The following is a 26,683-nucleotide window of genomic DNA, read 5'->3' as shown; positions in this document are numbered from 1 at the left end:
AGGGGCAGAGATGTTGCAAAATCACACTCCTTTCACTGCTTGCAGTGCAAATAACACCAACTCCCTCGTGTGAGAGAACCAGACATTTCTGGCCGTGGGAGTATTCCTGATTAATCTGATTAATCCTTAACCCTTTTTTTTCTTTGTTCTCAATCTCTATGTTCTCGTCCTTCAAGTGTCGGCCAACGACTGTGACTCGGGAGAGAATGCAGAGTTGACCTATTACACCCTGAGTCCCGATTTCACCATTTCCCCTCACGGGACCATCTTCCCGGCGGGGCATCTGGACTACGAGAGACCCAACCACCTGTACGAGTTTGTTGCCATGGCTGTCGACAAGGGAGAGGTGCCTCGCACCGGCACGACAACCGTACGGATTAGGATGGCTAATGTCAACGACGAGGCCCCTGAGTTTTCCCAGCACATGTAAGTAAGACCGGAACTAAACACGCGACAGATCACAAACTGGTAGGATTAGTGCATTGACATTTCGGGTTAGCTGCAACGTTTTAAACTAATCATGTTGGACACGGATATCTAATCACCAGAGTCCCACTGCACTGCCATGTGTGTGGCAACGAATATGTTTCTACGTGTCCAATATGTGTTTCTAGTTTGTTCTCCGTACTGCCAGTATGGCCCAACTACATTTGCATTCTTGACACTTTGGGTTCATGAATACCTTTCACCCTTTTGAGCTGTTGCATCAAAGCTGTTGACATTTCAGGTGTGAGTGAGTTTCTCAGGCTTGTTCTCTTTTCACCACTTTCCTGCAACTAATGCTGTAGGAAAGATGGACTATTCTGCTCTTGAACAATTTGTATCAGCCCTCCGTTGGGTTAAGTTCAGAAATGACTTGTTATATCTGATAAATTATTGAAATACAGTTTTGATTATTGAAATATTTAAAAAAAGAGAGACACAGAAATATATTCCCAGTTGTTTTCATCCTCCTATAGGTGAACATTTTGTTTCTGACTTGAATATATGTAAAATTAATAATATCCTTTGGGCTGTGATGGTTGACTTACCATAATAATTTCCCAAATTATCACACTCCTTTGCCCCTGTGCCGAATAGGATTTTATCGATATAAGTCCAAAGGAAGTATCAAGTATCCTATCCTCCTTTCCTACCCAATCAAAACTACTCCCGTTAGAAGTACAGAGAAAGCTGTGCTGTCTTGAATTTTCACGTGAGCCCCTTAAACCTGCTCCCAAATTCAGCATGCCAGCTGCTGTTAACACCTTCCTCTCCCCTTCACCGTGCTGCTGTGGTGCCTGAAGTTTTTAATTGGTTGGTTTTCTGGCGGAGAGCGGGGTTGATTGGTGAGTCAGGGTCAATCAACCATTCCCAGCCGTACCCTGAAGAAGTCCTGAGCTTGAACTTTGCTTGTGTCTATGTATTTTGTAATTGACAAGGTATTAGTAGATTTTTGTATTGGTATGGAAGGAGTCATGTTGTTATAAGTTGTCTTCATATATTGTGGATCTGCTGTGCAGCTGTGCACCTGTCTATGCTGGAAAAAGAGGAAATGTGTGTGTGTGTTTGTGTGTGCATACGTTTGTGTTGGGCTGTATTGATTTACCATCAGTGACAGCAGAATAAACAGTTTTTCTCCTATAACCCCCAGCCCTCTAGTGCAACTGACCCAGAAACAGTTATTTATCACGCACACACACACACACACGCACAAACACACACACACACACACACATACACACATCTTAAATGTATATATATATCACATATTATTTCTTGTGTAAATTTTAAGTACAACACAAGGACTGAACCAAGGAAGTGTTTGCTACAGCTTTCAAACAGATAAAGTGAGGACTGGGGCTGGATATCGATTCAAACGTCAAGAATTGATTCGATTCCGATTCTTAAGATTCAGAATCGATTATCAGGATTTGATTCGATCCAATTTGATCTGATATTGATTTGGGTAAGTGTTATTAAAAATGTTTTTTTGAGCTGTTGCCTGAATTATATGACAGGAAAATAACTAGTGAAATAATAATTTCACAATAATTATTGTGAAATAACTAAGAAATAAATAACTCAAATAGGCCTTTCAATATCCATTTAAAGTGCAAAAAAAGAAAGAAATGGCAACAGCTCATGAAGTCAACGAATCATTTTAGCTTGTCTAATTTATTGTCACCAGACACACAGCTTGCCATGAAGCACGAGGCATTTTTCAGGTATGTCATGACAAACCGTGTGTCCGATAACAGAAGAAACCAAACAAGCTATAGCAAATATAGATAATATGAACTTCATTGAACTAATATAACATTTGGAAATTTGAGCTGAAATATCCAAAGACTGAACACTGGTTGTGCACGGTTGGGTTTTGCCAGCACACGGTTGACTGGACACGAAAGGATACGCGCGAGGATCACTTAGGAGGAACAGCAAGTATTTTCCAGCATTAACAGTCCTGGGGAAGGTGCTCTGCCCCGTACCTGCGATTTTTAGGAATTAATATGAGAATCGATTTCGAATCAGAAAATCGATTTCTTTCAACACAAGCCTAATGAGGACCGTGTAGAAAGCTAAGGTTCATACAGTTGCTATTTGGAATTTTGTGTTATCCTGCTTCTTAGAGTAAAATGTAGAGTGTATGTGTATAGAGTCAATGCATATGATGTGGACAGAGGTAAAAGAGAGCAGAGGAGAAAAATGTCATTATCCAGGCACAAAACATGGTGCATTTGTATTGATGAATGGAGTTGCAGGCATGCTGTAATGAGTCTGTATTTTGCCAGGTCAGGGTGAAGGGTTCAAGTCTGAACCGTCTCAGTGCTGCTGTTCATTTAGACATTTTTGAAGCTGTTGATCTTTGTTATTGACCTCCATGTTTTCATTTTTCCTTGAGGCGCACTCTGATTCGGATATATTTCTGCTTATTGTATGGCTCCCATTTGTGGTGAGTGACAGACTGTCAAACTCTTCATCTATATGCTGCCACTTTTCTCACAGAACCATGCTCCTACCTTCACCTGCCTGCTGTCACAGAAACAAAAGCAAGGATATCTGTGCATGCACATTATTGCTTCTTCTCTAAATTACATGTTGTAAACGTGAGGGCATGTTCTATATGTCATGTTATATTGTGTCCTTAAAAACTGACAAATGAAAACCTGTCAAAAACAGTAAAATGGACGGGCTTTCACATGATGACTGATCCACCCAATACCAGGAAGATGCTTTGTCCCCACTGATGGAAGGCCATATGGGCTGGATAAATGACCTGGAATGATATCAAAGAAGGGCAAAATGATCACAACCAAGGGGCAATATGTACGTTGTTCAGCTAAATACATATATGGAGGCTGTTAGGAAGTTGGAAACAGCCAAATTGAGAAGAAGACTATTTTTAGAGCTGAACAGTTTTCCTAGGTCTCTGATCAGCAGCCCCCTCTGGTCCCAAGTGCCACTGTTCAAATAGAGGAAATGTTAGCAGGCTAAGTGATGACAGCTGGTCCGCCTGCTGCTGCAATCACCTGACCGCTGCCACACAGCCCCCCACACCTACGCCAAAACCACACCTCACCACCACTACCTGAAACCAGTGAGGCTGATCACTAAGAGGCAGCTGAATGGGAAAAACAAAATCCGGGCCACCAATACATATGACGTGCCAGTAATCAAGCACCCTGCTGGAGGGGTAAACTGGCCACAGGAAGAGATGGAAGTCACTGACATGAAGACAAGAAAACTCCTCACGATGCACAGGACTTCACCTCATGAGACTCTACATGAAGGGAAAGGAGGGAGCTTAAGGATTAGAAAGTGTCAAAGCAACAAACATCCTGAAGTACAATCACTGGCCACGTTATCAGGTGCAGCTGGTGGAATCACTAAAGCTTCACGATATCCATTTTCAAAATGAACTTCAGATATTAGCCTCCTGGATGCACATATCTTTTGTTGAAGATCTCTGCAATAAAAACAATTTAAAATAAAAGGTACAACACAATGGTCAAAGTAAACAATTATTTTCTAGGTGTGAGTCTGAAACCATTTTCATTTAATTGGAGTTAAACTAGAATTGTTATAAAAGGCCAGTGGGATTACAAAACAAAACACTGTTTTTCATGACCGCAGAGTTTTTTTTTTTCACACTAAAATTGTTACTGGATATAAAGATTCTACAGAATTTAAATTGAGCTCTAGAAATAATAATATGTATTATAATTTTTTTCAGATGTGGGGTCATTTCCTCGGTACCACCAGGGTTTTAAGAATCCTGAGAAAAGCTGGTATAAGAGCCAGATGAATCCTTTCAGATCTCAAACCCTCATGTATTCAGTGCTACATGGATGACAGCATTCGTTGAAGGTTGAAGTGTGCTGTTGTAATAGTTACTTTATCTTCCACACCATATTATTTTCTCTTCGCTGTGGACAATTGTGTTATTGAAATGTTTATCCTTGACACTATTCTCACCACATAGGTAGAAGACAACATGACACAGGACACCCTACAATATTGTTAATACTGATTTAGTGTTAATCTGGATTATGACAACATTCGCAATATCATTATCAATATTTTTAACTCTCTGATTGTTTGATGCAGCGACTGCAGGCTCATATTTTATTTATATTGCTGTCATTGCAACTTGCACTTGTTCACTTAGTGTAGCTTTATTTTTTAATGTGCAGCAAATTAAATCAGTTCAAAGTTCAATGTTTAAAGATTAATCAACTGGCAGCCATCGAAAATGTCTTAAAAGGGTAATGGACTGTTCAAGGATGCAGTATGTGCTCCACTTGCTCCGGCTCAATCCAGAGGAGGAGAGTGCACATATGCATTTTGCTGCCATGCAAGGCATCAGTTGCTAGGTGACCAGGAGGCTTTCCAGGAAGCTGTTAGCAGATATTAACTAGATTTTCAAGTTGCATACTTGGCATCACAATGTATGTTACTAAAGGTCGGCAAAGAGCTCTAGCTTAATTTGTATTGAGGAGGAGGAGGAGATCAGCTGCTCCAAAGAAGAGAGTATGAGTCCATCAAGCCCTCAAGTAAAGAGAGTAGTTGGGAAAGTTTTATCTTGTCCTAGAGTTGCAGCTGTACACTGTCTGGTTACATATGTGCTTGACAGCCTGTAGGGGAGCATGACACTCAGGCTTAACAAAAATGAGGACAATCTTTAGACAGCCACTCACTCCAGCAGAAAGTCTATAAATGTATCTAATGTAGGTGATTAAAGGGGGTCTGTTAAATAAATATTCAAGGGTTTCATTATTTCAGCCAAATTCAGCTTTATTTATATAGCGCCAAATTATGACTGTCTCCTCAATGTACTTCAACATTGCAGTTCCACTCATGTCAAATTAGTTCAACTGAGATAAAGTCAATATAATAACAATAATGATTATTGCTTTGCAAAGAAAACCAACAGATTGCGTCACAGCTTTTCTTCCATACAATCCCCTCTCTGAGCAAGTACCAGGTGACTAAGAAAGAAAACAGAAACTCCCTTTTTACAGGATCAAACCTCTGGAGTGAGTGGATGTGCATCGTGGGAGGTCCCCCAGCAGTCTAGGCCTATACAGTAGCAGCATAACTAAGGGATTTTTAAGGGCAGCTGAGCCATCCCTTACTATAAGCTTTATGAAAAAGGAAGGTTTTAATTTGAATCTGTAAGTTATGGCGCTTTTCCACTAGTACGTACTCAGCGCGCCTCGACTCCCCACGCCCCCGTCTTGCGCTTCTCCACTACGGGCCGAGGCGGGTGGAGGCGTGCCGAGTAGGTACTTTTTCTGTACCTGTACTGCCGAGGTTCTAAGCGTGCTGAGTCGGCCCTGGATCTGACGTCATCACAATACACGCCACCGATCGGACAGAGTTATCAGGAAACACTGTTGATTGTTCACACTCAATGCCATAATAAGTCATCACTATAATAGTGAATCACTCATAGTGAGTTGGTCTATGTACATTCTAGAAGCCAACTGAATCTAATAAGCAATAAAATACGATATTTAAACTGTCATTATCAACATCTACATGAATGTTTAATAAAAAAAAACACTGCAATGACCTTATCTGTACTTCGCACTAAATAAGTCAAAAAGTCTGAGAATTCAGACAAAAACTCAAGCTAAAGGTCAGGTGAACGATACACAACCACTAACAAGTGTTTTTTTTTATTTCCAATTTTGGATGAGATAGAGTAGGAGTCGAGCATTCCAAGTAGCTTAAGATTATCCTAGGTCTTGGACTGATATGTAAGCATGACTTCAAAATTGTTCAAACTTCTCCTCCTTGAACTATGACATGAGAAATGTTGTTCATTTAAATAGTTTATTCATTGATGCAAACATGATCCTCCTGCTACAGCCAGGTTTCTGTAAGACAGAATAAGTCAATTTTATTATCATAAATCAAATCATTAACTAGGGATCTGGACGGAAGACATTTGATATTAAGAAAGTCAGATGTATTTTTTATATGGATTTTTATAAGGTTTTCATGATTTACTCCTCAGGTATTCATTGAATTATTAACTTTGTGTCATCTGGGAGCAGACAGTTATTATGGGGTTTTTAGGGGGCGGTAGCAAGTAGGAGGCTGTTGAGAAAAGTGTAAAACTATGACTCTGCATCCTGGTCTCAAGCCTGGATTGTTAAATTCTGGGATGAGGAATAAATAATCAGACCAGGATTACCCCAGAAAGATTCCCAATTATCGATGTATGCCACGTAGTTTGCCGGGCACCACGTAGACAGCCAGCAGTTGATGGATGGCGTGCAGCAAAGCACATCATCACCGGTCATATTTGGCAGGGGTCCAGAGAAAACGACGGACTCCGACATTGATTTGGCAAAGTTACGCACCAATGCCACGTTATTATTAGTGACCTCTGACTGGCAGAACAGGGTGTCATTAGTGCCAATATGAATCAACCCTTAATTCAACCCTTAAATCAACCCTTGATCTTTCACTAAGTGGTAATCAGTGTAAACTTTCATTAGGGAGATTAAAAAAGCCAAATCAATGCTGTTTTGAGTTAGAAAGTAATATTCGTATGCATCGTGATGGTCGTTGACCCAGAGGGCAAGTGGTGCGTCAGAATAGATGGCTATTTTCAAACCTCTGACAAGATTCAAGAATGTTATTCAGCGTAAGTGATAGTTTGGATAGAGTCAGGGCAAATGAAAATCAATCATTTTCATTTTGCATATGAATAAAAATATTCTTAAAAGAATAGTAGTTGAGGAGCATTCTTCCTGTTCACTACCACATTATCATATAACTGTACAAATCAGTTACTGACTAGCAGGAGGAGCAGAGTTTACAGCCTTCGATTTTAGTATTCATGACAAAATAGCTTGAGAAGGAGCGGCTATGAACTCTCCTCTTGCATAGTGCACACGTCCACATGAAATACACACAAATATCCTTGGCATTAAACTTTAAAAAGTTATTTTAGCATTTTTTTTTAATCAGCATTAATCTTAGATGAACTCTGCAGTTTCCTCAAAATTGACAGGCTTTAAAGGGATTGTGACATGAAAAACACATTTTTCTTGATTTTTTGTGTTTTGTTGGGTGTCTTGACATCAATTACACCCAAAAAACAACGAACTTTTAACATTCAGTGTATTGTGTGCTTTCTGGGATTTTCCGCATAACTATGCAAAAACGGCGCATGTGGTTTGGTGGCGGATCGTTACGTAACGACCCGCTAAATCACCGCCCCCTCCACCCAGCTCCCTGTCTCCTCTCCTCTCCAGCGCACCATAAAGGCTGATTTATGGTTCCGCGTTACACGGACGCAGAGCCTACGGCGTAGGGTTACGCGGCGACGCGCGCCATACGCTGAACCCTACGGCGTAGGCTCTGCGTCGATTTAACGCGGAACCATAAATGAGGCTTAACACGCCTCTTTTGTTCTAATCACTGGAGGAAAACTGCTAAGAAGACCCGCGGCCACTGACTGGACTTAAGATAAGGGGACAGTGCTGCTTGCATGCCTTTATTTTTATGATTGTTTGCTGTGGTTCGCCCTCCTGCTTTTCCGTGCATGCTTCGCGTGTCGCTCCGACGCCGCTGTGAGCGTATGGCTGGAGGAGGAGGAGGTTTGGAGGAGGAGCGGAGCAATGATTGACAGGAAAGGGGGGAAAGGAAGCATTTTTCACGGCGCAAAAAAACACGGTAATAAAAAGCCAGGAAAAGATTACTAGAGTGAAGTTTTTCTTGTTACACTCTTTTAGACACATTTGAGGGATGTTGCCCAAGACTTTTAATAGTGTTAAAAGCATGTTAAAAATGATGTCACAATACCTTTAAGAGTAGTTTGGTATACTTTTTCTTTTATTTATCTATTTATTTATTTATTTATATATATATATATATATATAATCATCAATCTTTATTTATATAGTGCTTTTCATGCATAAATAAAATGCAACACAAAGTGCTTTACATCAAATAAAGCATATTAGCATCACCCCTCCAGTGTTTCCTCAGGTAAAATCAGTGCTTCAGGTGCTACACACTGCGTTCTGTTGTAATAAAAGACTTGATCTAATAGCATCAATCTTGTTTCTGAACTGGTCTGCAAAGTCCTCGCATAGGGAAACTGTTGGCACTATGGAGGACTTGTTAAAATCAGCATTAATTAAAAGATCAATGGTGGAGAACAGGATTCTGGGATTGTTTTTATCACCAGTTATGAGTTTTGTGAAGTGGGAAGTTCTTGCCAGTTTGACTGCATTATTGTACAGTAGGTTATGAGTTGTTCATGAAGTACCTCGTAGTGAACTGTATTTGTTTGTTTTTTCTCCATTTCCTTTCAGCACCTTTCTGCAGATTCTTATCAATTTTTTAATTTCGTCATTTCTCCACGGGGGTGTTGGTTTGTTTCTTACAGTTGTCGTTAAAAGTGAAGCCACTAAATCAAGACTTGATTTGAGTTTACTGTTAAAATCGTCGACAATAAGATCACAGGGTGCAGGTAAAATTTCTGCAGGAGCGCTGTGTAAAATCTTGATAAAATTTGCAGCCACTTCAGGAGGCAGATATCGTTTCGTCACAGTTCTTACTGGGGCTTCCTGTTGGATAGAACTAGTGATGTTAAAAAAGACACAGAAACGGTCAGACACAGCCAAGTCGACAACAGAGGACACACCAGTGGACAGGCCATGAGTTATATATATATATATGTGTGTATATATATATATATATATATATATATATATATACAGTATATATATATATATATATATATATATATATATATATATATATATATATATATATTATATACACATTGTATATAGTGCATGGAAATATTTATAGTGGAAATGTGTGATTGGATTTGGTTTATCTGGGATTTAAGAGGGCATGAGACTAAAATTAAAATTACGGCTCTTGAGAACTAAGACAAAGCGTAAACCGTTGTATTTAAAGGACCCCTACTGGAAAATTCAAATCAGGTTCATTCTTTCGAAATGTGAATGAGCCCATGCGTATGCAACTTTGAAAAAGATTCTCCAATCAGAGTTCTTTTAGCAACTTTTCATCAGCTTCACCTTTAGTTTTGTGCCAACTTTCTTGAGAATCAGATGAAAGACCTGCTATACATTACGTACTACTAAAATTGCTTGTAAACTTGTGAAACTATCAAAGCAGCATCAACGGAAGTTCAAACAGGAACTCAGTGGAGTGTTCATTACAACAACTGCATGATTCAGTGGCCCAAAGCTATTTTTACCAGTCAGCTGTCAGTTAAGTCACATTCTGACACTTGTGAGGAGCTGGCAGTTGTGTGACTGCATCATACTCTGTATCGCTCTGCTATCATCTACTACTGGTATGTGTCAAACTCTCAAGTCTACAACTTCCTGAAACTTTTGTTGCTGCTGCAGCTGAACAAAACATCTTGTTCAAACGCAGTAGCAGCTGCCACATCATTAGGACATGAATCCTTTGGTGAATAAATGAATACTGTCAAAATTACTTGGAATTACTGGTGGCAGCTCAAACTACCTGGCTACACTCTTGTTTTGCATTAAGGTAAATTTATTCTTCCAGGCGATACGATTCTTTATGTTTCGGTAATCACCTACAGAAGCTGGGATGTAATACAGTGTATCTGACGATATAAGCGTTTTCAGGTGTAATGTTCTCCAAGAATGTAGCGAGTCAGCTGCTTGTCATCAAGAGATCTCTCTTTGAAGAAAGAAAGAACTTTCTTTTAAGCACATTAAGTCATTCTTAGATCTGCATCCAATTTCAGCGGAAAGTTCCCAACCGAAGTTTAAACTGCTACAGTAAGATAAAGCAAAAGTGATTTTGAACAGGAAAATCACAAGAAAGGGATGCTAGTATATGCATCTCCTTCCCTTCACCATGTTCTCACTCTGTCACGAAGAAAGTTGCAAGATTGCAAGTATTACATTTCCTTTTGTTACTGCAGAACTGGCTTTGGTTGCATTGATAGACACCTGCTTGTCCAGCCATGGTGCAGTACAATGAGCTCGGTGAATCTCAAGCAGACCAAGTAACACTGAGATAGTACAACATGTTCCCCTTTTTATTCTTAGCACCTTGCAATTATTGCTTTTTCTTTCTTTGTTTCCATTTTTATAAAATGTGACCCATTTTATTTTCATGTGATTTTCTAACACTGTCAAGGGGAAAAAGGCATGATTTCTCATTTTGACTTTAATCCAAAACCCCTTGGTCATAATTTAAAATACATCAAATAGAGTCATAAACTTGTGTGAGGCAAAAGTCCTGCTGTATTTGATGGGAATATGAATGGATCTTCTTGTTATACACTAATGATTTCTCTGAAAAAGATTTATAGAATAAATAAATACATTTTCCTTTTTCATTTTCACATTCACAGCTGTGCCAAGTCTCGCAGATAAGATGAGATAAGATGTTGACCGTGTTGTTGTCGGCATGTGTCTTGTCAGATATCGGACCTTTGTCTCAGAAGACGCCGGGCCCAACACACTTGTTGCCACAGTGCTGGCAAAAGACCCCGATGGTGATGGGATCACGTATAAGATCACGACAGGAAATGAGGAGGGCAACTTTGTCATTGACAGCCAAAAAGGTAAGATGATTTAATTTTCTTCTCATTCTAGTCTTCTCTCCTGATCTTTATCTTCAGCATTAGCTCTCAACCCAATGTTGAGGCTTTTCTTTTGATTTCTTTTCTCTTTCATACTTACGGAGCTCCTGTAAAATAAAGTGTTGAGAAAAAGGACCTTAAGAGCTAATGTACAAGATAAACAGTGTTTTTTTTTTTTTGTTATTTCTCTCTCTCCTTCCACAGTGGCACACAGAGCTTTTGGCACAATAATACGCTTCAGCATAGATTTTAATTTTCTTCTTCAAGTGAACATTCAAAACAACAAAGTTGAGATAGCAGAAAGTTGAGCAGCAATTATACTTCCATTTATTTTTGTAGAATTATATCAAACTCTCCCTGCATTGCTGCCTCTTTTATAATGATTATAATACATTCAAACTAAAAATGTAAACATTTTGTGACACCGACCCCAGAGACTACTGAAAGTATGGTTCACAGTTTTTTATTGTGCACTTTTTATTTTTGTCTCCATAGTCGATGTTCTGAAGATGACAGTGACTCACCAGCTTTTATTTAGCTGCAAATAGCTTTTTAAATGATATTAAAGTCCTCACGCCATTGCAACGTTACAACGTCAGCAAAATAAAAGTATTTTCACTTTGTGAAGATTGTTCTCACACTTTGTTTGCAACAGACGAGCCTCTTAGGTTTATATTCTCTCTCTCTGCTGCCGGTGAGGCAGGTGCAGCCGGGCCGGGAGCAATGGAATAGAAAGCTGGGTTAATGGTGCAGTGTGTGTTTCTGTGTCTTTCTCCTTGATTTTGGTGGAAATTTCATACTTGCTCAATCCCTTTGTACATTGCAACTCTCTCTGAATCTGCATATCGCATTAGAGCGTAATATGATGACTTTTATAAATTCAATTACTGAAAACTTCAAGGCACATTTTCCTCTGTTTGGCAGCAGTGTCATTAACTGTCATTTGATCCAGCAAAGAAAAGATTTGTAGCTATAACTCGGTTCAATTGGCTATCAGATTACGACAGACTTGTTTTACCATGTGTGTCGGTAATCTCATGCAGCTTTTCATACACGCACGTCATTTTTAATTTCAACTTTTCTTTCTCATACTGTCGAGCTTTAACTGAATTAACTATCTAGATGGTGAGCATGTGTTATGAGTTAAGTGCTTGAACCGGACGTTCATGGACTCAAACAGCAAATAGCTGTCACTTTGAATGCTCATACAAGCAGACACCATAAGAGACGCCATTCTTAGATCTGCATCCAATTTCAGAGGAAAGTTCCCAACCGATGTTTAAACTGCTACAGTAACATAAAGCAAAAGTGATTTTGAGGTGGAAAATCACAAGAAAGGGATGCTAGAATATGCATCTCCTTCCCTTCACCATGTTCTCACTCTGTCACTAAGAAAGTTGCAAGATTGCAAGTATTTCATTGCGAATAGCTCTCACTTTGAATGCTCATACAAGCGGACACCGTAAGAAAGGCCATGTGCAGAGGATCCAGGATCAATAGAATTTTCAGAGTCCAGCATGCAAGTCAAAAAAGAAACAAATTCTCACTCAGAGTTTCCACAAAGGAATCTGCTATTACACACAAATAGATTCACAGCACTTACAATGGAGGGCAAGGTCAACAAGACACGCCTGTCGCTTTAAGGATGGGTTCCAACCCTCATTAAGCTCTCTCGTTGGCTCTTTACCAAATCTGCCTGAGAAAATACTTCCTGAAAGTCTGGTAGAAGACGTGAAATCACTGCTGCATGCTCGGCCTGATGGGATATCACAGCACGTAATACGTTGGTGTAAAAGCAGCAGAAGCCAGGAGAATAAACGCAGATGTTTTCCACCAAACTGTCCAAAATATGGGTTCATTTGCAAGATAGTGAAACCAGAATAGACATGCCCTGTTCTGAGACTGAACAGTGCTGGAAAAGCATAAAGAGCATGCAGTATGAGCCACAGTGTAACACCAGTGCTCCATCACTCATGGACCTGAGAGCTGATCTCAGCATTCTGCCACGTCAGGAGCCAATGACCGTCAAGATGGAAGACTTTAAAAAAAAAAGAAAACAAAAGAAAACCTGTCCGTGTGACTGTCAACTACCTGGAGAGACCTGGAGAACGCCAAGGCTTCACATGATACAAACTTACTAGCTGAGTTACTGTATTCTACAAATGCATAATGAAGCTGAAAGAATTCTCAATATTAACTTAATGTCAACCGAAGAACACGCTCAAAAGAAAGGTTTCCTTTCAGAAACATAAAATCATTCAGAGATTTGCATGGCAGGTCAGGGGAGAGTTCACAGCTGAAGTTCGTAGTATTGCACTCAGATAAAACCGAGTATTTGACAACACGTTGAATTCAGCCGTGTGTGTGGGAGCTCATGAGAAAAAACTGTCAAAGCAAGGGAGTTATTTTTCCCGGCACATAGTGCCGTTGTACCTGATAGTTCACCCAGGCTTTTATGTATAGGAAAATAACAAGAAAATGATGCTGGTTTATGCCTCTGATTCTCTTTACCACGTTATAACTGTCACCTCGGGTCACTTACAGTTACTCATTAAGCAGATGCTTTCATCACTTATCCCTAGATGTGAGGGACACACTAAAGTTACAGTTACCGTTAGAAAGCCTGACATGAAGTACTTGGTCTATGAAAAAATAGACAGTTTTCAAAAAGCTAAGCATGTCGGCTCTAAAAACAGACAAATTACAAGTTAGACCTTAAGACTAGAGTTTAAATAACGGGCTCCAGACCCAGAAATCTCTTTCAAGGCGAGCAGGAGCAGCGTGAAGTTTATCTGAACCACAAGTCGTGTGGCATATTGACATAGGTACAGCCTGGTGTTTATCTTATATAACGCAGATGGAATATGATATTGACAGTGTGGGTTGTTTGTTTGGGAGGTCAGAAGTTTGCTCTCCGTTTCACTTCCGAGCTACATGATGTTAGCACAATTATGTGAAAAATATTTATTTATTCTGACATTCAGCTCAAAGTAATAAGGCACTGTGTTGCTCTGGTAATCATCGTTGGATGCAGTAGCATACAGGCACTGGTCCAGCCGTGGATTAGTCGATCAGTCAAATGTATAAAAGGCCAAAGGGCATATTGAGTGAAACTGATCCCTGTGTTTTAATTTGTATAGTTGCCTTTTTACCTAGTACCAACCAGTTATTATTCTTTATCATCTTTTTGATGCATTGGTGTGAGTGTGCCTTTGGCTTTCCAATCATCAGTTCTGTTAATGTGGATCAAGCATTTTACTCCCGGCTGTTGAAACCTTAGCATCAAACAATGTTATACAACAGTGTGTTGGCTGGAAAGGGACCAAGTTTTACTTTACTGTACTGTAGCATAAGTGGCAGCAGTTATATACTGCCCTGCTCAACACTGCTACAAGCAGACAGAATTGACAGTCATATATGTATCTGATTGTTCTCAATGTACATACCTGTAGACTTGCTGTCCTGATTGATGTGACAATAACATGTATTTACTGAGGAGCTTAAGGAAAACGTACATTGAATCTTACCACAAAAAAAGAAACTGCAGACACAGCCTGGAGCCTACACTATGTTTAATTTTGGTGTGGAAAGATTTATGAGAATCAGTCTAACCTGTCGATGGGGTCGATCAGCATACTTACTTTTACCTTTGTTTTTTGCTACTGCCTTACTTTGTCAGTCTGTTGGTGCAAGTCCTAAAGTAAACTGGAAAAAAAAAGAAACAACCTGAGCTGAGCCATGGATCAGCCTCTGGTTGACAGTGGAGTCAGAGTGAGATCAGATAGATGTGTACAGCACCTGGATTTAGGGTGGACTCGTGTTAGGAGATCCATACTGAGCCCACGGGTGATTGACCCCTGAGGTCTGTTTTTATTTGGTTCTTTTCATTTGTGTGAGCCATCTGTTCCATGATGAAGCACAATATGATTTCTAGTCTCTGTCGTAATTGGAGTCCAGCATGGTACGGTCACACAAGCACATAAATGTACACAATGTCTGCATGACGTGTATTATGTTCAACGCAACAAACAGAACGATTAATGACATATACAAGTGTCAATCGTGCTCAAACGAACCCCTGGAGTAAAGTGAGAGCAGGCCAGTGGGGTAATCAGGAGGGAGACAAAATAAAAAGGACACAAACGATCTTCATTAGTAACTCCATGCACCGTGAAAGACAACTCTAGATGTCAGTGCAAAGGTAACTGCAGAAGTTACAATCAGCTGCAATTACATAGCTATGAAACGCTCTGTCCCCACTGTTACCAACCGCTTCCTCCACATGAATAACTTCAAGCTGAAACAGGTAAAATGACAACCAAGAAGATGCCACAAAGGAGTTAATCATGTCCAAATACATGCAAGTGGTAGGGCAGATCCTTGAAGAGCCACTTGAATTGGATAATTAAGTCAAGGTCTGACCAGATCATTTGGTATGTTTTCTTTATCTGTGTCATATATTGTGCATTCATTTGTAATTTCACAGCATGTATTGTTGTAAACCCAGCTGACCTGATGTATTAGATGTGTTACACCAACACACCTGATTGGAATGGATGAAGCAGCTCATCAGCCTGTAAACTAATCTGCACACGTCTGTTAATGGCTCTTTAATTTCAGCCAGAAGTGTAAGACCAGGGCAACATCGAAAACACGGTTGTGAGCTTGTGCGTATCAGTGATACAGAACGGGGAACTACAGCATTAAGCTCCTCTTTTTGGGGTTTCAGTCCAATAGCTTTGCACTTAGTGTGATTGCTGCGTTTTATACTGGACAAAACGAACTGCAGCAAGTGTGAGAAAATGAGCTCAAGTTTGTCTTGATTGCATTAAAGCCTTTGGGTGTTAAAGTGCCTAAGGAGACAAAAAGAGGGTTTGTGGACTGAAGGGAAGAACAGCCAAGCTTTTGGATTAGAATATTTTATTTTCAAATGTTTTGAGTGGGTTACAAAGAACTTTTGGGCAGCCTTAACATAGATGGGCTGAGCTGCCTACCCTAGCAGTCTGTGCAGGAAACCCTTAAGCACCATGGGAAGATAATTCCCTGCACGGCTTGTGCCACCAGCAGTTTGAAGGAGTGGCTCCTAATGAGAAATACTATTAATGGGTGCAAAAGGCTGGTCTGAAAAACATTACAGAGGCAGTCAACATAGCTATGCAAGATCAGGGTTTAAACACACCAGATGTAGGCTGTTCAAATCTGACTCAGGGGCAGTCCAGCTCATAAGAACAGGGTCTAAGTTTCACGCAGGTATATCATGCATGGAACACCATGACAAAGTGGTTGGAGTAGTTTATAGAAACTGACTGGAAATCCCCAAATTACAAAAATGAGTTGCATCTGTTTTTATTTATTTATTTTTTTTTAGAATAGGGACAGCGCATATTACTAAACATTTAAATAAGTACATACATAAATGTAAATATGCCAGATATAGCCAACAGGCTAATTTTCATCTGCAGTCCCTTGTCAGGTTGATGGCAACAGAATAAAACAAGGAGTCACAATTACAAATGCACAATACATATAACATAGCAGAGTATCCACCTGACCTAGAACTTACTCTACACAGTAGCACACCCATATACATACAATCAAATGTACATAAAATGTTATGAATGGTGACTAAAAACAGGCAAGGGCACACGCTCTCTCTCTACTTTTAAATGAGTAGTAGGATGGGGACTCTCTAATTGATTGTGGCACTGAATTCCACTGACGGGATGCTTTGAAGGAGAAGACTGCCTGACTAAATGGGCATGTGCAGTCACCCCCTGCAGTCTCCCCATCTAAAGGGAATGTAAAATTGAAGCTCTTGTGGGACTTCCCAATCCAGATCACTAGACTTGTGAGAGTGAACCAGCTTGCCATCGTGCAAACTGCAGAAGATAAAAAAAAGTTTAGATGTAGCAAATGCCAGTCAGCAACTCGCCAAAGGAACACGATAAGCTTGAATATACCTCAACCTGGGAGAAGATTAAGAAAAGACGCGGAAGTGTAGGCCTTTGAGCACCCAGTTGTTAGTCATGGATTTGGAGTAAATCAAGTGAAGTCCACTGAGACTGACACAGATACAGGTGTACACAGAGAGGCACTGTACAGATTCCCTGCACTAAAGCGTGAGCTCATGTCGGTGACACCATAATACTTTTAATATCCAATATTTAGTTTCAAAGAGCCTAATATTTAGTCGTTAAAAGTATTTTATGATTGTGATAACCGAAGGAAAGTACATTGGACTTCACCCACAGTCTCCAAGCCATGTCATTCTCTCTGCAGCTGATGAAAATCGTTTATTGCCTCCTCTCCCCTTTTGTTGCTGACCCCCCCCCACCCCCCCATACTCATCCTAAATGTCCAACAACCATTCAAGTGATTGTTTTCTGCCCCTCTGGCTGCTGCGGCAGCCGCGCCGGCCTCCCTCTCCACGTTAATTTTTCTGTAACCTACACCAGAATACAGTGTGTGTCCCTAAGATTTAAGACTCCCATTAGAATCTGAGCAGGCAAGTCGATATGATGATCACACACTCGTCCTATTAAATCTTATAAATACAGAAACATAGACTCTTTTGGATTGGGGGAAGTATTTACTGACAGCTAAGGAGTAATGCTTGTGCCAATAGACATATTTCTATTTATTTTTTTCTCAACTACATTTTGGGTCATTTCAAAAATTGTGTTTTCTTAAGGGGGAAAAAGAGGTTGAATTTGTTGTCCATGGATTTACTAAGGTAACAGTTAATGAAGTAGCACCAGTTAACCTGGGTTTTCTTTCATTTTCATTCTTTCCTTCTGAGCTGCTCACCTTCTATCTATTGTTTTTGGTTTTTGACAATCTTTCTACTTGAAACTAACCAAAGAAAGTACTTCCTCTGTCCCTGTCCTCCTTCTCTACCCCCCACCCTGCTCTGCCTCTCACCAATCCCTTGCTTTATCCTCCTCCTTCTTCTTCCCTCCTGGCTACCTTGATGTGAAGTGACGGCTGCCCACTGACCCCTGAGGAAACATCCTCTCCATCTCCAATAAGTGATGATATGTGCTGGCCCTGTTAGCAGTAACAAATTCAATCCTCTTCACCCTTACTTTGACACCAATATGCAACGTTTAATTTATGGTACCTTCATTGCATATACATGCAGATAAAATGTCACTTATATTTACTGATAAGCACAAGGCATTTATGCTACATTTTTGTGTTTACCACACAGCAGCATATTATATCCCACAAGCACTTACCCAATAAGTAGGGAAAAAAAAGACATGTTAATTTTAGAACACAGTAATGCATGACATGCACACACACTGGTAACAGAGATACAAATAAAAGCTATAGAAGTTCAAAGAAGGTATTAATATCCTCGCTGATACGGCAGGCAGAGCATTAGGTTCTATTGTCAGTAAAATGAAGAATTGTAAAAATCTTAGTTATACCACCTTTTCAAAGCTTTATGAGGCCTGTGTTTCTCCAATTCTTTTTTATGCAGCGGGGGTATGGGGGGGTAAGGAATTGTCCAGAGTGAATGCCATTCAAAATCGGGCTATTCGATGTTTCTTAGGTGTGCACAAATTTACTCCTGTGCTGGCTTTCCAAGGTGATATGGGTTGGGAGCCATGTTTGATTAAGCAGAAGGGGGAAGTGCTTAGACTTTGGAACCGTCTGTCGTCTATGCCAGAGGCTAGAATAGCCAAAAAGGTTTTTCATTGGGACAAAGCACATAACTATCCTTGGTGTCAGGGAATAAATGCCATCTTTAGTGAAACTGATCTACAACATGTTTTCATAGATGGTCAGCGGTGTAATGTTCGGTTTGTGAAGCGTATGTTATTCTCTGAATATAAAGAAAAATGGGCCAACGACATCTGGCATAAACCCAAACTCAGAACTTACCGGTTGATGAAGAGTACTTATTGTCCTGAACCGTATGCGACCTTACCCCTTGATAGATCCAAAAGATCATTGTGTGCTCAGTTGCGAACTGGGATTCTCCCTCTGGCCATAGAAACAGGTAGGTATAATTCTGTTCCTGAAGAGGAAAGATTGTGTAGTGTTTGTGACCTGAATGTTGTTGAGGATGAACTTCATTTTTTGTTTTATTGTCCATTGTATGATGAAGCCAGGAAGTTTTTATTTCAGAGAATGCAAGATTGCAAACCTGAGTTGTTTTGGAGTGAAGATGATGTTAAATTGGAATGGTTTTTTAAAGAGGAGGTTTTCTCTGTGGCTACTTTTGTAAAGAGAGCCTGGAAACAGAGAAAGGACAAATTATATGAAAATTGAGAAAAGATCTGATCTGTAATGTATAAGTGGATATTATAATTTTGTGTTTGTGTTTTTGTTTGTACGTAGTTGATGTTTGTTTGCTGGCGTAGGGTATCTGTGTCTTGTAAGCCCTTATGGGCTGGGCACCTTAAAGGTGTATGACACATAAATAAAAAATAATTCATTCAAAATAATTCATATAGAAAACATTACATAAAGATAAAACATGCAATTTTTTTAGCTCTACACATGTGAGGGCCACTGAACATGCAGACACGCATAGACGTAACCTGTGCTGCAGGGACACATATCTCATAGATTACAACAGACGCATGCTGAATGCATTGTTCTTGGCATGTCCTGAAACCTTTCCCATGTCCCATTTTCAAGCACTTACCCGGCATGTATTGCTCTCATCTAAGGCTTTTAGGCTCGATTAGATGTTTACGTCCACTAGTGGCAGAGTGAAGTAGAGATCAGACCACAGGGCGCCTCTGGTTTTCCCTATATGTAACATAGTAAGCAGGCCACAGCCTTTCGCTGTGTCTGCCAGCTGCCTTTAGTGAACTGGGCACATTTGTCTGGCCCTCTGTCTCACTTCATTAAGCATGAATACACCATCGGAGCAGTGTGAGTGGAGGGAGAGAAAAAGACTGGTGATTCCACTATTATTAATGCGTATTTAGTATTAATTTCTCTTAGCAGAGAGTGTGAACTTTGTGTTACTTGTAGTCTAGATATAGTTTTGAGAACTGATGCTACTTTTGTTGAACAGTCCAGCTGCACCTGCTTCATCCTTTCTGCAGCTGGCACGAGTTTAAATCTGTGAGCTCTTTGGCAGGAAGCTCTCCGACTGAGGGGGGGAATTGATTTTTGTACTGGAATATTGGAAATAGAAAACCACAACTCTGGTTTTCGCGCTGCTATTGACATGGCTACAGCATTAGTCTGGTGAACAATCACCTCTGTCTTTTCTGAAGTATACTTGTAACTGATTGATGAATTGCTTGGAAACGTTCATGGATAATCTAGATCTCGAAGTTTCTGCTGACCTTCGTGACTTTCACTGGCACCAACGTTACCGCCGGAGATGTACACACTACTGTCAGTTGTAGTTTTGAAATAATTGTCATTTACTTCATATTTTTGACCTGTTTTTAAATCAGCCCTAGTTGAATGTTCTTTTTCAGACCAACTTTTTTTGACCTCTTGGTCTCAGTTTCACAATCTCCCACAAGCCACCTGTACAACCGAACCCATATCAGCGTCAGCCGGGTGCCATAACATAACCATTTCGGATACTAAAAATTAGTTTGTTGTTCTAGGCCTTTTCAATTCATTAATGGAAATAAATGGAAAGAAAAGCTCGAGTACTACACTGACACTGGATTGTGGACTTTTGACTGTTTCTTTCTGGGGCAGGACCCTAAAATTAGGGCTCCATTCAGTGTAGTAGTCATTCAAAATAATCAAATGTGACCCTGCCTCTCACACAATAATGTTCTAAAGATGATGTTTGATGGAATTGAGGATCAACTAAGCCAGTGGTTCCCAACCTTTTTTCCTCGGAGCCCCCCCACTTGTGTCTAAGACCAGCGAGGCCCCCCGACCCGAACGTACTTCGCACCAAAATAGTCTTTAATTGAAAAAATGAACATTAATTATGTTTTTTTGCTAAATTTCTCTTTGGTTTACTCTGTATACATATGACTTTGTTTTTCTCCAATGTCACCAATGTATAAAATATGCACAAAAGGACATAAAAATATTTCTAAAAATGTCTCTTTTAATATGAGACCAACATTTATTAACAGTTTTCCTTTAACAACCTGTCGGAGTAGATTAAATGTTAAGTAATGATATAATAATAAGGAATTAAATAATTTCCTGTGTTTGTCACCAGTGTATAAAAAACACAAAAAATATTCAAGACATTCATAAATTATTCCTAACAATGGCTTATGAATGACTCATTCGCAAATATAATTTTTACAACTGCATAATTTCAAAGCAGACAAAGTTTCGCGCCCCCCCAGGGGGGGCCCGGACCCCAGGTTGGGAGACACTCAGCCATCATGCTCTGTGGTGGTTACAGGACTGTATGGCACATACTTCTGGAGGAACACACCGTTATGGAAACAGAAATGTGATATCTTGCAGATTGGTTTAGTTATCTCTCATCTAAACTTCTTGGTTTCATTAAAACAAATATAGATACAGACATCCCAATAACAAAGACACTGCTGAAATAGCAGGAGCTTCACTGTGTAGAACTATGCACTAAGGTAGCTGCACTTCTACCAATGCAGAGATCGCTGTTTTGAATATATGGCAAAGATAAAAAATTGTGCATTTTCATTTTAACTTTGATGATGATAAAGGAAATATAGATTCACTTACTGAGTCAAGTGCTTTGTTCATATTTTCCCATTTCGAATCCAGTTCTTTTAAAGTAAAAATGTGCTTTTACAGCTCACATTCATAAGTGCAGACTTTCAAGTGAACATGACAGAAAACGTTTTTGTCAGAGCATATTGAAGCAGGTGAGGTCATTGAGGCAGGATATAACCAGGTCAGTGGGGAGCTGCTATTATTGGTGGCCCATTCAAGTGGGTGACCCATGCAAGTGGGCCACTGACCACTGCCCAACCCCCTTCGCCTCTGAGTGATTCGTGCTGCGCTGCCAATCCTATGCCCATTTGCAGAAATGCAGAAATGCTGGCTAGACCACTCAGCACAGAAGTATTGGCCAAAAGCTGCATACATTCTTATTTGTCCCTTTTAACTAATGTTGCATGGCCGGATCTTTGGGTCACGTCTGATCTAGAACCACATGCTGAAGTGAAAGAGTTCTGACCTGAGAACTGACATCAACATCAATTCACTGAAGCAACGTCATAATCAAGGAGTGGGCCATAATGTTCCTACATGACATTACATGTCAATTTTACACTGAAAATGATCACTTAAAGTTTGTCAGTTGGTGCAGACTTAGCTTTTCAGGCACTCTGTCTGCATTTAGTCTTATATTTTACTAAATCATTACACATAGGTTATATGTTCCTGTTCAGAATGCACCTTTTTTATCTTTTTCTTTCTCATTGCTACACTTCTGCTTTCTGTGTGTCAGTTGTTACCTTCCCTCCTACGTACCCACACACCTGCATTCCTCCATATACCGTACTTTCTGGACTACAGTATAAGCCGCCACTTTTTTTCCACGCCTTGAACCCTGCGGCTTTGACAACGATGCGGCTAATTTATGGATTTCTACGGGCTAATGAGTTTCATGCCACCAATCCATGTAGCGTAACGGAAACCTGCGGCTTATAGACAAGTGCAGCTTATGTATGTACAAAATCTGTTTGCTTTTTAAATTTAGTGGGTGAGTTACTCTGGTTGGACGTAAACAAAACATACTTAACCATGAACAGTAGGCCAATACAGTGAGAAATTTAAAAAAAAAAAAAAAAAAATTGGAGAGGGGACAAACACCTCCCTTCTCCTAATCTCGAGCTTGTCGAACATCAACTTAAGCAGAGCCGACATTTTCATCTTCTGTCGTTTATTCAGTCTCATATAAATCACTTGATGGTTATCTTTGATTCATGCTTTTCGATGCACGTTTGGCTGCTGTGATCAGATAAACAACCACAGAGATGGAGGGTTTTAAAAGAATTGATACTGTAATCTGTGTCATCATTTCCCTCGGTCTGGAAAACAGAGATAGGATGAATGGTATAAACATACAAGCATTTTCACCCACAGCGTGAATCCAGCGTCTCTTGTGAAACAGCGACCAAATGAGCACAAGACAACGATAGAAACCTGGCCCTGCCTCTGAAGATAACAAATATATGTACTACACGTGTCCACACTTTTAGCCCAGATGTCCTTTTTACACAGACTAACAGTAAGTGGAGCACCAAATGATGAGATGCATAAAACGTGGCGGAGAATCATTCAGCAGAGGAGACTCACCCACACTGGGCTGAAAGAGTCTGAAAGAGCAAGAGAAAGGATGAAATGGGCTGCCATAATGACGGCGCTAAATGGGAAGAACAATCAGTTTACTTGCTCATATTTCGTCGTCATGACAATGTGCCTGAGTCACAAATGTTTTAACAGCTAAAACTGGAAACTACACAAAGCCTTAATTTTCCATGAACTGCTTTTCCCTATGGTTGCTTATTTAGAGAGCATGGGGGATGGTTGTGTGTGGTTGTACTTGGTTCACTTCAATACAGATGTTATTAAACTAATTGCCAACAATGCTTGTATCAGGGAAACAAGATGCACGAGACTAGGATCTAGAAGAAAAGAAAAACACCAAAGGAGATAAAAAAAATGTACAGAATCCACAGCAAGATAACCCAAATTCCCCAAACACTGCAGACGGGAGAGCAATGAGCAACATGGGGGCCATGCTTGACTGACAGACTAGTAGAGGAGAGAGGGAAGACAGAACAATATACATAGACACCCCGGGGCAGGCTTTCCAATCAGGGAAGGCAATGAGACAAATGTGACAAAAGTCAAGGGAGACAACAGGAGGAAGAGGCAGATAGGGAGAGAAGTAATTAAATTCAGGACAGAGGCCTATCAAAGAACAGAACAAGAAAACCTAAAACCCTCACAAAGAAACAGGAGCTCAGCAAACCCTTGAAACTAAAACAGAAATTATAACAAAGAACCCAGGAAAACCCGGACCAACAGAAACCCTATACCATGATAATTGGTTCCCCTCTTCAGCATAACTAGTTTAAGTCACAAAACGTGATATTCGAACACAGAACCTCACTTGCCAGAGATACACACATGGTGACATTTGTTGGTATCCTTCCGCAAAAAATAAAGAACCTACAACTACTTGTGAAATAGTTTGAAACTGTCAGAGATTAATGGCATCCACTATTATTTATCATGTTTTTATGAGCCTCGTAACCGTGCAACCGTTATTGAATTTTGTTTCCCATGAATCAGACTTTGATTTTGCACCTATGATTCAATTGAACATTTGGCAAAATCAAGCAAAATTAAATTGCCACGAACAAAAAAAAAATCACGGTACCTTTAACTCCATATTTTGTTGCTCAAACTTGACTAGTAACCAAGCAACAAGTGATTTCTTGAACAAGTGATCGATATAGCTCTAAATGAGATTCAGCCGCCACGTTTCTTGGCCCAGTCCTTGTGAGCAACCCGCTCCAGCTGTCTCATATCTGACAGGTTCCTTCTCCAATACGCATTCATCACATCGTTCAATGAATGTTCAACAGGATTAGGACTGAGGTTCAATGAGGGGAATTGAATACATCCTGTTGAAGGACCCATGACAGGTTGAGTTTTTTGAGCAGTGTTTTGGTTCGGAGATGCCTTGATGATGGTCTTTGGACTTGAACGTGCCCTGCACAGATTCAGGGTTCCTATACCAGTCAAATGAAAGCAGCCCGGCAACATGACCAGTCCTCTCCATGTTTCACAGCACGCATGCTGATGTCACTTAGGGCTCTACTTTTGTTTCGTTTGCTCTACGGACCTTCTCCCAGAAGCTTTGTAGCTTGGAAACATGATTTTTTTTGTAATTCAAGATTGGTTTTATGTTTTGACAGTGGATTCGTCGTGGGTTTTTTACATCATTGTTAAGAAAGTAATGGATGTTGCAGTCAGACAGAAACATATGTTAACCTTTGCTTGACATCCACTGGCTTTGGATGTTTTTCTTGGCTCTCCATTGTTTCGTTTATTTCTTTTTAGGGATTGAGGACTGTTTGGCTATAGTCCTATGCACCAAATTCCTCTTGGTAATATTTGCAGCGGTTGTCACAGGAGCATGAAACTTCTTGGAGATGGTATTACTAACTTTAACATCTACAACTTTCTTTCTGAGCTCCTCAGCAAACATTTTAGGGCCCCCAACAAAACTGTCCAGGATATTTTAAAATATCCTCCTATAAAAAAAGAGTAGGTAATTTATTTTCATTTATTTGTTGGTTTGCTCCATTGCATACTTCTGTATTTTTGGACAGTTTGACGGAAGCAGGAAGGACAAATTATTAGGGCCTCATCTTCTCTCAAAAGAAAGATTTCCCCCCACATAACATACAGATTGAAGAACTCTAGATGAACCTGCAAAGTCAGCAATGGTCCACGCCAGGTACGACTGGGAGGATAAAGAAGAAGACATGTTGGCCCTCATCCAGTTAAACAAAGAAACCATTTATTAAAGGAACCCTAAAAAGGACAGATTTACACCTCCTCACTGTCCCCCTGGAAAAACTTCTCTCCTGCCTTCCTGGACACATCCAGGATCGACAAATTTGTAAGAAATGAAGCGGCTGGTGGGCGCAGATTCCACTGGGGAAAAAGTCAACATAAGTGAATATTAGAGTTGAGGGTGTTTTAATGACACATTTGCTGGTGCTCTTGCAGCTTGCTCAGGCAGTGCATTCCTTCTGAAAAGTGATTACATTACAGGCAATTGTCTCAAGTATACCTGCATGCCTTTACTGCTTGACAGAGATAACCAATAAAAGTATAAAAATAAATAAATGACTTAGTGTTTATTCGATTATTTATTCTTAAAGCAGCACTATGTAACTTTTCCACCTTAATATAATATTTCCAGAGTCATTGTGATGGTACATACCAAAACGTGACAGGAAAAAGGTGCAGTAGAACAAAACCAGAGCATTTGTAGTTTGGGGCGCATTATCTGGCTGAAACAGGACAGGGGGGCGGGGGTGACTTCACTAATAAAACCAAGTTGAACTTAGTGATTTTCAACATCGTCATATTATATTGTTTAACCAAAGATATATACATTACCTCTTAGCTATCTATCCTGCAAACGACCGCTGAAAACAGAAAAGTAGTTTTGAAAGTCCATCCCGTCTTATTTCATTCAATATCAAGACATGCAGCGACGGGGACAGGATCTTTCCGGCAGTACGCGCTGGTGCTCATGGGAAATGTAGTGTTCTTTCTGGTAAAGCACTACCGCTTTTGTCCAAAGGAGCCGCCAAACTCAACAAAAGCTGAAAGTTACGTTGTGCTGCTTTAATAAATCAGGTACAGGTGAAAATATGTCTTTGCGTGCACCACACTGAACATGGAGTAAGGTAAGCAAAGGAGGGAGTTATCTTAGTAGCTCAGGAAGAAAATCACAGATAAGCATGTTAGAAGTACAAAACCGTCTCTAAGAAGCTTTATATTCCTGTGACATGACCGCAAGCAGGAATCCAAGATCAGGTGCATCAGAAGGATAACAGAGATGGTAGACGAAGAGTCAAGGAAAACATCAAAATACCTTCA

The 26,683-nt window shown here is 40.1% G+C and overlaps 1 protein-coding gene across 1 annotated transcript in view; it reads left to right on the top strand.

The window, feature by feature from the left end:
* Positions 1-26,683, top strand: part of si:ch211-186j3.6 (neural-cadherin) — a 361,581-nt gene that overhangs the window by 134,096 nt on the left and 200,802 nt on the right. Inside the window, exons 6-7 of the mRNA XM_061737325.1 lie at positions 177-426; positions 10,947-11,089. Coding sequence (XP_061593309.1) covers positions 177-426; positions 10,947-11,089 — 393 coding nt within the window. The remainder of the gene's footprint in view (positions 1-176; positions 427-10,946; positions 11,090-26,683) is intronic.

The sequence above is a fragment of the Cololabis saira genome, chromosome 2 (assembly GCF_033807715.1).
Source record: "Cololabis saira isolate AMF1-May2022 chromosome 2, fColSai1.1, whole genome shotgun sequence".
Taxonomy (NCBI): domain Eukaryota; kingdom Metazoa; phylum Chordata; class Actinopteri; order Beloniformes; family Belonidae; genus Cololabis; species Cololabis saira.
Note: the sequence above shows the minus strand (reverse complement) of the source record. Positions and strands in the feature narration are given on the sequence as shown.